The following is a 13,352-nucleotide window of genomic DNA, read 5'->3' on the forward strand; positions in this document are numbered from 1 at the left end:
CTTGTGTTAATCTACTCCACCTGACTGCTAAAAGATTACCTTCGCAACTTCAGCATTTGAACAGGGTGGAAGAATTTGGAAAATGGGAGGTTTGTCCTACCTAACTTAGCCACTCGGATACCAGGGAAATAAGGCTGTAATGCAAGACTGAGAACAGACCTCAGAACTCCTGTAATGTTTAAGTTAAGTAAACATCATCCAGGATGATGACTATGCTATCATTCAGAGTTATTGATAGATTTATAGAACAATTATGTATCACCTTGCAAGAACAAAGCTGACTGATCAGGARAGTATTGCCTGTGTTTGGGGCCATGTGAAGCCTTCATAGAATTGTTGTTATAATTTCTTATATGGTTGTTAAGATTTCTTTCTCTATCCTTCCCTTTCCCACTGCTGAAGGGAAAGGGAAATGCTGACGCATYCCTATGCTGTTGGCAGACCACAAAATTTAGAGCCCTCTGAGATGAGGAGAACCATACAGCATACAGTGGCCTTGAGAGGAGAGGAGATAAAGGTAGATATTTTTGCAACTTCATTTTGTTTAAATTGCACAGTTTAAATTTGACATTGATTAATTGGTTAGATAACATCTCACCTCCTGAGAAAATGTCCATTCTGGCATAAATAATTGTTAGCCGCAGAATTACGAGTTCTGCATCCCATCTGTTTTCGAGGCATGCTGGGTGCAGGGACACTGGGTGCAGGGACACTGGAGCACAGCACAGGTGGTGTCATTCGTTAAAGGGTATTCTTTTACTCTTTACTTTCGGTTGAGGAAAATGCATAGGGTAGTAAACAAAATGGCAAACTGTGGTATATTAAAGGTAGTTCTAAGAGGATTTTGTTGACAAGGTGGGCATTTGTCTTAATTATTTACTTTTGGAATACTGTCAGATTTGTTGTAGAATTTTTAAGTCAGTTAAAGAGATCTGTATCTCCAGTATTTTGATGAAGAAATTTAGAAGTCTCTCAACATTGATTTCAAAGTGCATATTTTCATTAACTTCCATCAGAAGTTAATCCRAGGGTTTAGTTATTGCTACAATTCTGCTTTGGTTGTGTGCTTTGTAGTACCTATCCAGAGGGAAGGAATAAAAATTGTGAAACCTGTTAGCTGAATCAATTAATGAGAACTACAGCAGGCCTATGAATAAGACTATTTTTCTCAAACTAAGATTGCTTTCATACATGCTTTAAATAAATAAATAAATGCACAGTTGGCTGTCCAGTCATGCCCAGTTCCCAAATGGATTGTGATTTAAAACTGAAAGCAGGGCACCACCTGCGCTGTTCTGTTTTTATAATGTAATTCCCTACCCAGGGTTTCATGACTTGGAAAAACAGTCCTGGCTGGCTCTTTTAGTGTCTCTCTCTCTTTTTTTTTTTTTTTTTTTTTTATACTTCAGACTGTTTTTCCTTTTTTGTGGCTTTTCTGAGCTGATGCATCCTGTAGAGATGCTCATCTGCAGTCATACTAGATACAGTGAATAATATAAGATGTACATAATGAGGGATAAAATATCACATTATAAATTGCAGTACTCTGGTAGTGTTTCAGGGATATAGTGCCTGTAGATTAGTGAAATTTAGACCCTGCTTGCAATCCCAGTTGTCACTCTGACTATAAATATTGTGTTTGTGGGCTGTGTAAATCAGTAGGTATTTTGCATAGGGAAGAGTCTGAAAAAGTCTTTGAATTAATAATTAGACAGCTGTGCTATATAATCTGTACAAATCCTAGTGAATAATTTTTCTGTTCTTGAGCATGCCCTAAATGCAACACAGGAGTCAAAGAAGCAGTGCTAAAGTGAAGTTTTTTTTTTTTTCTTTTTTTCCTTTGAACCTTCATGTTGTAATTGACTGCCTGGTCCTTGCAGTGAGCACTGATGTAATGTTTGAATTAATTTGGTGGAGGGGAAATAAGGGAACTTGCTCTGGAATCAAGAGACAACCAGCAGCCCCCAAGAGCGGAGGATCAGCAGAGCAGGTCTCTCCCTCTCTTAGAAGAGGCTCCACCAGCAGAGAAAAAGCGGTCTCCTTCCAATAGGACACACTTAGGCCATGACAGATGTTCATTTTGCTGATGCTTCTGTCGATCAGAGATACTGCATTCTGTTTGTTGCCCCCTTGTACTGGCGGTTACYGCTCCCCTTGCTTTGCTGATGGAGAGATTGTGAAAGTGCTGTCAGATCCRCTTCAGAAGAAGTGGTCAGGTTAACTCGTGGGATCTTTATGGATTGTGTAAGCTAACAGGGCACCAACTGCTCTGCAAGCAGCCAGAGGCAATGTCAGCAACCAGCAGAAATAGATCTGATGGTGCCTGTCCACCCGTGGCCTGAACTCCTGCCCTTCCCAGCCAAGTGCATGCACCCTCTCTGCCAGCACGGCTGAGAGACTGGCTCTCGTGTTGAGGTTGACCGGCTCTCGCAGCAGCTTTGTCACTGCAAGGACAGTACTATTAAGGTATTCACGTGGTGGCAGTCTTAGGAATCGGTCTGTCTGCTCGCATTAGTGAGTCACCACTGCTAGAGAGTAACTGCTTGTGTGTCAGTGAGGAGATGCCTTTGAGATTTCAGTAAACAGAGCTTGTTTCTGGAGTTACCATTCTGTAACTTCCTGAGAGAGCAAGTTTCTTGTTACAATTGCAAACATCCCAGTGAAGGCCTGCTCTCCTAAGAACTTCTCATTTTATTTTTTGTTCAAATTTTGTGGCTGCTGTTGTTTAAGAAGGTTTTTAACGTATAAAAATTATTTTAATCGCATCTTTCCAAAAGACTGATGCTGCTGTCTTTGACCACAGCAACCATCTCGCWAATGTATTTACTGTATAACATTGTGTTGGGCTCTGTAGAAGACTGCAGTGTGAGTAGCATAGACTTCCAAGGATATAAATGAGAGAAGCTTGTTCTTTTTTTAAAGGAGAGTTCAAGATGCTCACCACCAAGGCTTCATAACTGGGTCTGAAGTGTGTGTCACAGTCCTAGCATGGTTCTGTAGTCTTGCTGGTGTAGGTCTTCCTCCTTTCTTGTGATCTTGGTTACTTGGAGAAGGAGGAAGAGTCCTGCTCCTTGCTAATTGTAGGAACTGGTCTATCATTTGGACAACACCCTCTTAAAATAGCTTTCTCAAATCCTCCTGCATGCCTTGGTCCACTGCTAGTGTCTGTTAATCTTCCAGGTGCATTTCAGTAAAATACAATACACACCACATGTTCTGATGTTTGTGTTGGTTTCTGTAGAGCCATAAGTAGCAAAATGATTCGGTAAAGTCACAGATCAATGCAGCATTTTTCTAGAACATTTGTACTGCGATTTAGTGTTACATRAAGAACAGCCATTAGACCAGTCTCATTCCTTTTGTGTTAATCTAGGAGCATGAACATATAGTTAGAGAATTGCTGCTTGTGCACACCAGAGCCTGAGTGCTAGTCTCCTTATCTGCTTTCCAATCTTTGAATCCTTACRTAATATGTTTAAGACTGCTTTTAAGTAATCTCTTTTGGGATCTCATTTTGCATTCTTAGTCTCCACTAACAAAGAACCGATATGCTATTCCCTCATAAAATCCTTTCCAGAAGGTACACGTTATCTACTACAAGATAGGGCAATGAAGAGCATCARTTTCCACAGCAGGATAGAATCCTGGATTACAAATTACAATTTAATCCTTTTTGCGTCAAAGGATATAATAATCCTTGCAAAATGTGCTCTAAGTCTTGTGCATGACTGTGCGAGGCTAAGGGGTAAAAACCAAAACAGCGGTTCTCTTAAAAAGAAAGACATYGTGAAATCCATGTGCCCCACATGAATTTTGGAATGTGTTTATGACTGCTTCAGCAGATAAAAACAAAGTGATGGGTTAGTAAAAAGAGGAGCAGTTCTCACTGTCTGTTTGCTTGCTATTGCTTTGTTAGAATATAAGAAGTGAACCTCATGATTGTTGCTTRCTAAATTGTAGTAAAGAATTTGGGCATGAAATAAACATGACTTAAATTTGATACCTTTTTTCTTTAAAKAGTGCATTTACCAGAATTAATGGATTAACAAGTTTCTTAATGTAGGAGAACTTGTTTTGTTTTCAAATCACTCTGTTGTGAGATTCAAGCAATATGATTTTGTAAGGGAGAGAAGGACAGATAAAGTYGAGAAGGATAAGGGCTTAGTGTTTGAAAAGATAGGCTGATGGCTACACAGTTTCTTGACCACATAGATATTTGAAGACAGGCAAACTTTAACTCTTAAASTTTAAAATGAATCCCATAGTGACAGACATGCATTACTTTGACTAACTTGATTATCAACACATTGAGCATGCTGCAGTTTTAATTGTGTTAGATATAAAGCAAAACAGGGTGGTTGTTTAGAACCAATACTTCATATGATTACTTTATTCTGTACTTTTATTTCTAGCCTCTGTACTAAATCGATGTATCATATTGAATGGAATCAGTTTCTCTTAATGTGTAGCAATCTGCAGAGAAAACTCAAAGGTAGGCTGTGGCATATGACAATTAGTAGGAAAGAACAGGGTAAGCAATCATTTCTGTTCCCTTTCTAAAAAAAAAAAAAAAAAAAAAAAGTATTTAGACCTTTAATGTGCAATATTTTGTATTCAAAATTCAAAGAGAAGAGTGGGACCAGATTACTGAATAAAATCATAATCTTGTATTAAGGGACACAATTAATTACTTTGCCATATAATCATTATTCCACAATGGAGTAGTTTTGTGCTAGACACTAATTGCTTTCTTCTAGTGTGAGATAGCRTAATGTTGCTCTTAATAAGCTGGTCATCTTGCAGGTAAAAACTATGCAGTGGAGCAGCTGTTATAAAGCAGTAAAACATTTCTGTTGTAAAATGAAATCGTACTTACAGACTTTTTCGTCACTCTCTTCTATGATGTTTCCAGAAAACCAAAATATCCTATTAATCTAACTTTTGTTTTTTGATAAGTTTCAAGCTTCATGCTAAATTAATAATGCTTATTCTGATGTTTGTTGCAGAAAATGATGCTTGACTAAAGAACAGTTGCGTCTCCCCTGAGATTTACAGGAACAGATCTATCTTAYGGGGAAGAGGCTTCCTCAGTAGTCTTAGTTGTGCAATGGGGACTACAAATGATGACATGGCTTTGGTGGAGCAGAATGCCTCCTTGAACCCTTTGTGCTTTGAATGTGGCCAGCAGCACTGGACAAGGGAGAATCACTTGTACAACTACCAGAATGAAGTGGATGATGACTTGGTTTGCCATATTTGCCTTCAGCCCTTGTTGCAGCCATTGGACACTCCCTGTGGACACACTTTCTGCTACAAGTGCCTAAGGAACTTTCTACAGGAGAAGGATTTCTGCCCACTGGATCGAAAAAGACTCCATTTTAAACTCTGCAAAAAATCCAGCATTCTCGTTCATAAACTGTTAGACAAGCTGTTTGTTTTATGTCCCTTTTCTTCAGTATGTCAGGAGGTAATGCAGCGATGTGACCTGGCAGCACATCTCAAAAACAGGTGAGTCATGCAGTTGATTGCAGTGTCTGTCTCTTGCACACTTTGTAGACAGGTGTCTGTAGCAATCAAAGTTGAGGGGGAGAGTTGTGGTTTGGTGGGGACTTCTAAATTCATGGTCGAACACTGTAGGAAATGATAAATGTGTGACAGTTCAGTGGAGTATTGCTTGCAGATTTGGACATCGCAGCCCAAGAAGATTGGGGAACACCTGAAGAGAGTCGTGGGGAGAACAATGTGATTGATTAAAAAAAGAAAAAAAAGACTAGCAAATATGATTGAGAAGAAATAGTTAAAGAAAAAGGAGTTATTTAGAGCACAGGAAAAAAAAGGCTGAGGGAGGAGAGAAATGAGAGAAAAGTCCTCGAACATGCAAACCATGTCTACAAAGAGAAAGGAAATAGTGCAGGAGGAGCAAATGAGATTTAATTCAGAAAAGTGCATACTGGTCAGGCATTGGTAAAGATTACTTGAGCGGGTGGCTGCTTGTTCCTCGCTTTCAGAAGTGTTTTAAGAACAGATTAAACCAACCTCCATCAGGAATTGTTAAGGCAGGATTAATTCTGCTTTGGGATAGGCAGATAGAATGAGTATCTCATGGGATTTCTGCAAGACCAATTTTTCTTTTTATTTTAAAATCTGTTCACTGAACAGATGGACTGTGTGTTATATGAGCATGCTTTACTTTGTTTCTGGGATATTTTTTCTGGTTGTTTATACAACACTTTCAACACCCTTTTAAACTAGGAGAATTAAGAAACTTGTCACTTCAAACGAGTGAAAGGTGTAAATATAGCTACAGTGAGTGGTTTTGTGTCAGAGATGGATTCAGGTATCTTCTGCATCCTTGTTCCTGAGTCTCATTTGAGTGAGAAGCACTGAAAGCAAGTTAATTTTTGTGCATTTTATTGTATATTACTATGAGGACTGCAGCTGCTTTTGTAATGTGCAAGTTAGAGTTGTAAGAAACTGCAGGAGAGCAGATGACAAGGATCACTTGGGGGAATGTTTGAATAGAAAATATGTTAAGACCTTGGAAGTCCACTTGCCTGATTCAGACAGTGGGKTTTTTTTGTGTATTTTTTTTGTTTGTTTGTTTTTGTTCTAAGGCTTGGTGTAATGGCAGTCCTTTAAATATTTATCAGGATACTGTAAAGTATTATCTACACCTAAATATTTAGGACCTTATTTTGAACTGCTAATAATTATATAGTTCTTCTGTTTTATGCCTTCCTACTGTAAATATTTAAATACCACTATGAAGRAGAAAATAACAGACAATCAAATTCAGATAGAATGATATTTCATGTTGTGTAGTCTAGTGCATTTTGTTTTAGCAAAGGAATATTTCCTATGGTGTGTTTCATTCTGTGTAGAGCAGTGTCATTTTTGTCATGGAAAAATGTTAACTTTGATTTGAGGGGTGTATTTGCTTTTGTTTTCTCAGTAGCTTAAAGGGTATTTTCAATAAATAGTTTTTTTTTTAATTATTAGCTATTTCATTACCTGAGTCATGAACAAAAACTTGGACATATCCTTTCATGTTAAAGATAAAATGTGATGAGTCAGAGCTGAAAAACATTATGTGTATCTAGGCCAAGTAACTAAGATGTTTTTTAACTTTCTGGAGATGTAAGAAGTGAAGAAGAATATAGCAAAGAATTATGTAGAGAAGGAAATTATATATTCAAGAGAAACGCATCTTACTTCAAAGGATCCCAATCAAATGAGTTGTATCTGATATCAGAAAATACTTTCTATGTACAACTCAACATGATTTTTTTTCCTTTTTTCTTCCTTTAATTCAGATGGTGTATTGTGTTTAACTTTGAAAACCTATGCTCATGTTGCAGAGAGATGTCTCAGGGCGTTGAAGAGGTTTTCCCCTCTCCCTTTCCCCCAGATAAGGGTAGTATTAACTGTATGCCTCATTTTTCTGCCCTCAGTCCAGTCTAGCTTATTCCACCTCCCCAGCCATAATGATGTGTCGGGAACAATAAAGACAGTGCTGATAAATGAATGTGCAGGTATCATRAATTGTTAGAGAGACTCCAACAAGGTGGTACTAGACACTGGTAACACTATGCAGTCTGCACTATTTCTACACTCCTGTCTCTTCTTCCGACCTTTTCCTTCCCTTTCCACCAGAGCCTCCTAATAGAGAAAGAGGGTTTTGTTGCCTTCGAAAGCTGCATAGTCTCCAAGATGAGCTGAAAAAGGAAAGAGTGTTGTTTCTGTGAGGTAGACAAGCAAAAACTGAAATACAGAGTGAGAGTTAAAGGCAGGATGGTGAAGCCTGGTGCTGGTATAACACTRCTTCCACAAATGACTGCTGCCAGTCCCTTTTCCGCAGATGGATTCCCACATCTCAGCCAGATCTCCTCATAGAGAAGTAGTTTCATCGTTTCATGAGGCGTTAGGACGTGGTTCTGGTGTTTAGCCAAGGCTTTGCTGTGACAAGCACTTCCACCAAAGTCGTGTTCCAGCAGTCACTTTGAGCTGTCCCAGCAGTCAGTATCAGACTGTGTCAGTCACRCGACAAGGATCATCTTTGTTGCTCTGTGCACTAGAGATGAAGTGATCCTGGTGATCATGAAGGCAGGGAGATTGTTTCAGGAGATGCGTGCAGCTACCCCAAGAAGTTTACTCAGAGTCTGTCTTCGTTCTGCTGGAGATTCTGGAGGTAAATGATGTTGCAGAGGAGACTTTTTGGAGTTGTGCATGTTGTGGACATGCATATGGGCAGGTGCCTTACAGAGAAAGGGAGAAGCATGACTGTGTTCCTCTGAAACAGTTTGTTCACACGGGTGTTTCCAGCGTCCTCCTCCTTGCTGCAGGGCCTGAACATTTCTAGGAGTTCTGAAGCTGAGCAAAACTTGAAAGTGCAGGACCTGCAACATCCCTAGAGGATGGAGTTGTGTGGGGTTAGCGAACTATCTGTTTTTCAGCACTTAAGCATATATGTACTCATAGCCTTAATGTACATGWGTGAAGTTTCCGTGTCAGAAGGATACAGCTACTAATGAGTAGCCTTTTTGTGCGTCTTCCCCACCCCATCATTTCCACACTAACTTAGGCTCTTGCTGGTTTCTTCAAGGCGAGTCATCCTAATCTCCGTGATGAATGGGGACAATGGGAAAGAAAGCCTAAATTTTTGCAATATTTATAATCCTAACATTAAACTAATTTAATTTTAATAAAAGACACAATGCTAGCAAGACCCCTGCTACCCATTTGGTTTATCTTTTGCTTTCTGAGTGTCATTTCCTTCACCTTTTCCATGCCTTTTCCTTGACTGGTATCTGTGAGTGATATTAAGACTGTTTACAACAGGGACACATAATTTACTGGTACGTAGAACACTGTATTTACTCTCTTTAGGTATATATGAAATATTAATTTGCTTAATGCACAACATCTAGTATGAAACCTGAGTGAGCTGAGTCACTAGCTGTTCCTGTCCGTCAGTATGAAAAAAAGCTTTTAGTTGCAGAGCCCTGCAGAGCCCTGCTCATCTTGAATTCCTTCTGTTGTCTTAGGATGCTGATATGCATTTTGAGTACATGGTGATTTACAGTTCTCAATTAAGTTTATTTGCAAACATCTGAACACCTGTAAATTATCATTGCTGACATAAAAGATGACAGTAGCTATGTAATTTGAATTAAATTTCATATGGATTACTGAATCCAATAAAATTATACTCTGATTATTAAGTGCTGGAAAGAAATATAAGATTTCGTAGTATTATAATTTAGCTTAATATAAACCAGTCTTAGTAAACACACAAACTAGCTTGCATTTCTAAGAAATGGAATATGATTGTTAGTTTCACTGTTCAAAAGCGCTCACACAGCGTTTCTAATGTGGTTAGAATTGGCTCCATTTGAGCATAAAAACTGGAAGAAATGGCAAAATATCCACCAGGTAACTCCAAGAGTATAGTTAATGCAAGCTACTCTAGCAAGGAGATTTGAGGCATGAGACAAAAATGTGGTTACTGTGTGGTTGCTTATTGTACTCCATATGCATCTCATTGCTTAATGAAAATATTCTTGGTTATTGGTCTTTCACTATCATCACATTCAATTGGGAACTGTGGTTTCTAAAGTTGAATATAATACACCTAATCTGACCTAAAGGAAAAAAAAATGCATGTACAGTGTTGAGTTGTACTGATTTTCTTGAACATTTGCTGTACAAAAATTGTTAATACTTAATAAAGTGTGTGCCAATTCCACTGCTAAGTGTTAAAGGTGATTTATTAAATAGGAGGCCCCCTCCCCCCCAAAAAATTGAACTTTTATTGTGCTTGATTTTAATTCAATTCTTGAAATACAAATTCTATTGTACAAAAATTCCTAACCTAGTACAGCTTCTTAATAAGAGAATTAGGTCGTGTGTATGTACTGCAAATGAGTTGGGCTTCAATTTTTCCCAGACATATTCTAGTATAGTGATTTAAGAAACATACCATTTGAGATGGGGATATTTTTCCAATTACTTTAATGTTGACAACATTCAGGCCACTTTTGTGGAAGATTAAATTTCAACTTTACAAAAAGGTTGTGTTTTCTGAAATTGAGGAAATCACTGAGCTGTTTACTATCTAGTAGTCAGCATATATAAAATACAGATTTAAATTAACAAGAAAATTAATTGCACAGATAAAAAAAAATTATCCCTCAAAAGCTGAGAAATCCAAGTTTTTATCAGTGCTTCTAAGTTCTTTTCTTTTCACCTGTTCTGATGCTGGCCGCAAGCACTGTCCCCATGCTTTTGTTTTTAACACTGAGAGAAGTGAAGAGGATCAAATAATAATCTATAGGCTTTAACCTTCCTTTGGAATGTCATCTTTGTCTACTACCTATGTAGCAGATAAGCAACACGTTCTGAATTTCTCCATACCCTGGAGAAATTGCTGGAAAACTGAGGGATCTTTCTGTGGGTTTTCCCTGCTCCAAACCCACCTTGGCTTTTTACAGGTGCTTTGAAACTGTTAGATGTTTTCGAAAGTGAGAGAGAATATATTTTATTTCCTGCGTCCTCTCCATTTCCCATAATCAGATAACTCCCAGTGCCCCTTTTTCTTTTCCCTAGCAAAAGGAGAAAAACAAACAAAATAAAAAATAAACAAGCTCTTAGCTTTCTAATAAAGCAACATGTTTTGTTCTGACTTGTAAATGTAAAACTTGCCAGGAATGCTGTTTAAGGTCATTTTGCTGGCAAAGTTTCATGAGCAATTGCAAAGGCATTTCAGTTGCATCTCTGCAGTCTGCTCAAATTCAGTTTATACTTAGAAAACGATTTAATGCAACTATTTTAAGGCTATTTTGTGTGTTTACTTTTATTGAACCTCTAGACGGTGCAGACACTCAAGGCATACATTACAATGAAATCTTTCTTTTCAGTAGTCAGTGAGCAAATGTGTTTTTCAAGCCCCTACTGTTATCCCTCGGAGTACACTGTAAACTACATCTTAATTTTGTATGAAAGCTTTTTTTTTTTTTTTTTTTTTAATCTACAGAGAGAGATTACTGCTAGCCTTTCAAAGAGTCAAGTTTAAATGGGAAACCCAGCAGACTTGATTGTGCAAACTCCCTCGCCCCACCAAAAAAAAACCCTTTTCAGAAACTTTTCTTCATCTGATATRGATTAAAAGAAGCCGGAGGTAAAAGCTATACTTTATCAACAATGCAGAATTGTTGAAAAGTCAGTCCTGATGCTGCAGGGAGGAAGAAAGCCAGTAAATACAGCTAGAAGCTCATTTTGCCTCCAAAGAACAACTGCCTTTCACGTTTCCTGATTAAAAAAAAAACAACTAACTAAAGCAACTGAAAGATAAATCAATATTTCTATTCTTTGGAATCTAGATTTGTGAAAGCAATTAAGTAACTGCTAGAAATTTCAAAAAGCATGCTCCTCCTTCTTCTGACTCGTATCTAAGGGATTCTGGCTTTGTAGGTAGCTATGAAACACCATTCTTTTACAATACATTTCAGTCTCAGCCCCCTATTTGTACAGTTTCTTGCAGGAAAGGGGATTTCAGTACCCTTACAAAAGAAATTTTTATGATAGGTTGGACCCTCAGGTGTCCATCTGTGTACACAACTTGTTGCAGGATTCTGTCCAAAATGGTCTTTATCCCAAATATTTGGCAAAAATATTAGTAGAGATTTATTGGCATTTGTTAACTGTTACAAGTGATCTGTGATATGTTTTTTTTTTTTTTTTTTTTTTTTTTTTTTTTTTTTTTTTTTGCTTGGGAATAATACATTCCTACTGTCAATAAAAAAAAATCTCTATGTTGCAAGTGAAAATGAAAATTCTTCTTATAAATGTGCTTGAATATCAGTCCTGGCTTTTGTTGTTCAGTAGATGACATATCATGTTTAAAGACCGAAGAATTGGCATCCCATGAAGTAGTATCTCCACCAGACAGCCACTTCCCTGGCAAGGCAGCTCTGTTCTAAGTCTGTTATAATGACTGATTAATTTGGGGAAGAAGGGGTTTCTGTCACCAGGATTATTTTTTTTCATAGATTTGCCTTGTTGAGTGTTGCATAAAAGGGACTTCCATTGAGCTAAGTAGATGTGCTCAGGATGCTGTTTATATTTCTTGATATCAGCCTTTGAAATGATAATTAAATATCTGTGGTGAAAATAAGCCTCCAGTCTATTTATATTTTTGTGTGAGGACTTTAATCAGCTGCCAAGTACTGGTGGAGGAAAGTGCTCTGTAAAAGCTGGGGTGAGGRGAACGATCTGACTGTGGCTAGGAAGACTTTGACAGAAATAGGACACTTTCACGTAGGGGTTTTGTTCAGTCCTAGTCTGATAGAGTTAAAAAGGCCCAAACTTCTCAGGTGTGCTTTGCCATCTGCCCCGGCTACTTTGTGATCCACAGGCGTTGTGAACTGGCTGGGTAAAAGGACTTGCAGGGAAGCATCCAGTTTGTAGACATAGTCCCGTAAAGCTGGATGCTGACGTCCAAGCTTGCGATTCGGCCGTGGTCGTCTGACACCATCCGTTTTGAGCTGTTCGTTCGCCTCTTCGCTGCAAGCCCCCGCTCCCGTAGCCGGGCAGCTCACCGAGCTGGTGCGGCTTGGTCAGCGCGGCGTGGGAAAGTGCGGTTATGGGGYGCCCGGGGAAGGTGAGGTTCCCTCCTCCATGAGCACCTGCGGGGCTTTGGCAGAGGTACTGCTGCAGAGTGTGTCCCTTTTCTTTTTCTTTTTTTTTTTTTTTCCCACTAAGAATTTGGGGGAGAGGGAGGCTAATCAGTTAAAATTCTGGCATTTTAGAAATTGCAGCTAGCGAAAGGCATTGCCTCTTTTCTTTCCCTGGCTGTTTGGGATTCTTGTCTTCAGGTTTGTATTGGATAAGTGTCAACAAGAATCAGTTCCTACTGGGTTTCCACTTGTAACTGTGTCTTTTTCTGGCTGCCACATTAAATTGAGCCTAGCCTGATTTCTACATTTCTTTTTTTTTTTTTTTGAGTTTGACTCTGATCAGTCTCACTAAGCCACTGATTTTAGGTAATAAATATTACCCGAGCAAAACCAAGAAACGTAGTTGTATTTCTACATTAAAATCAAATAAACCTTTTCACAAAGGAAGATCGTTCAAGTGATTTATCTTTTTCATGCCTGCATGTTCTTGTCTTTGAAGAACGAGGTGGCCAGCATTTTTAAAACATGTCATCTTGGAGAAAGCTCCAAGAAATGATTCCTTAAACATGTCATTATAATGTGAACCATCTCTGATTTATGTATTCATGCATATTTCTTAGCATATTTGGTTTCTTTATGCCWTTCTTTTAAATATACATTGAGAGAGATATATGTAGA

The 13,352-nt window shown here is 38.4% G+C and overlaps 1 protein-coding gene across 3 annotated transcripts in view; it reads left to right on the plus strand.

Annotated features, from left to right (window-relative positions):
- The first annotated feature begins 405 nt into the window (after positions 1 to 405).
- The window catches only part of LNX2 (ligand of numb-protein X 2), a 33,023-nt gene continuing 20,076 nt past the window's right edge, over positions 406 to 13,352 (plus strand). The window contains exons 1-2 of one of the 3 annotated variants that reach the window (XM_085321742.1): positions 406 to 517; positions 5,007 to 5,508. In XM_085321742.1, coding sequence (XP_085177868.1) covers positions 5,108 to 5,508 — 401 coding nt within the window. In that variant the 5' untranslated portion in view covers positions 406 to 517; positions 5,007 to 5,107. The remainder of the gene's footprint in view (positions 518 to 5,006; positions 5,509 to 13,352) is intronic. The other 2 variants (XM_085321743.1, XM_085321744.1) reach the window with 2 other exon arrangements.

Source organism: Rhea americana, unplaced genomic scaffold (assembly GCF_003343005.1).
Source record: "Rhea americana isolate MKP2758 unplaced genomic scaffold, rheAme1 scaffold_71, whole genome shotgun sequence".
Taxonomy (NCBI): domain Eukaryota; kingdom Metazoa; phylum Chordata; class Aves; order Rheiformes; family Rheidae; genus Rhea; species Rhea americana.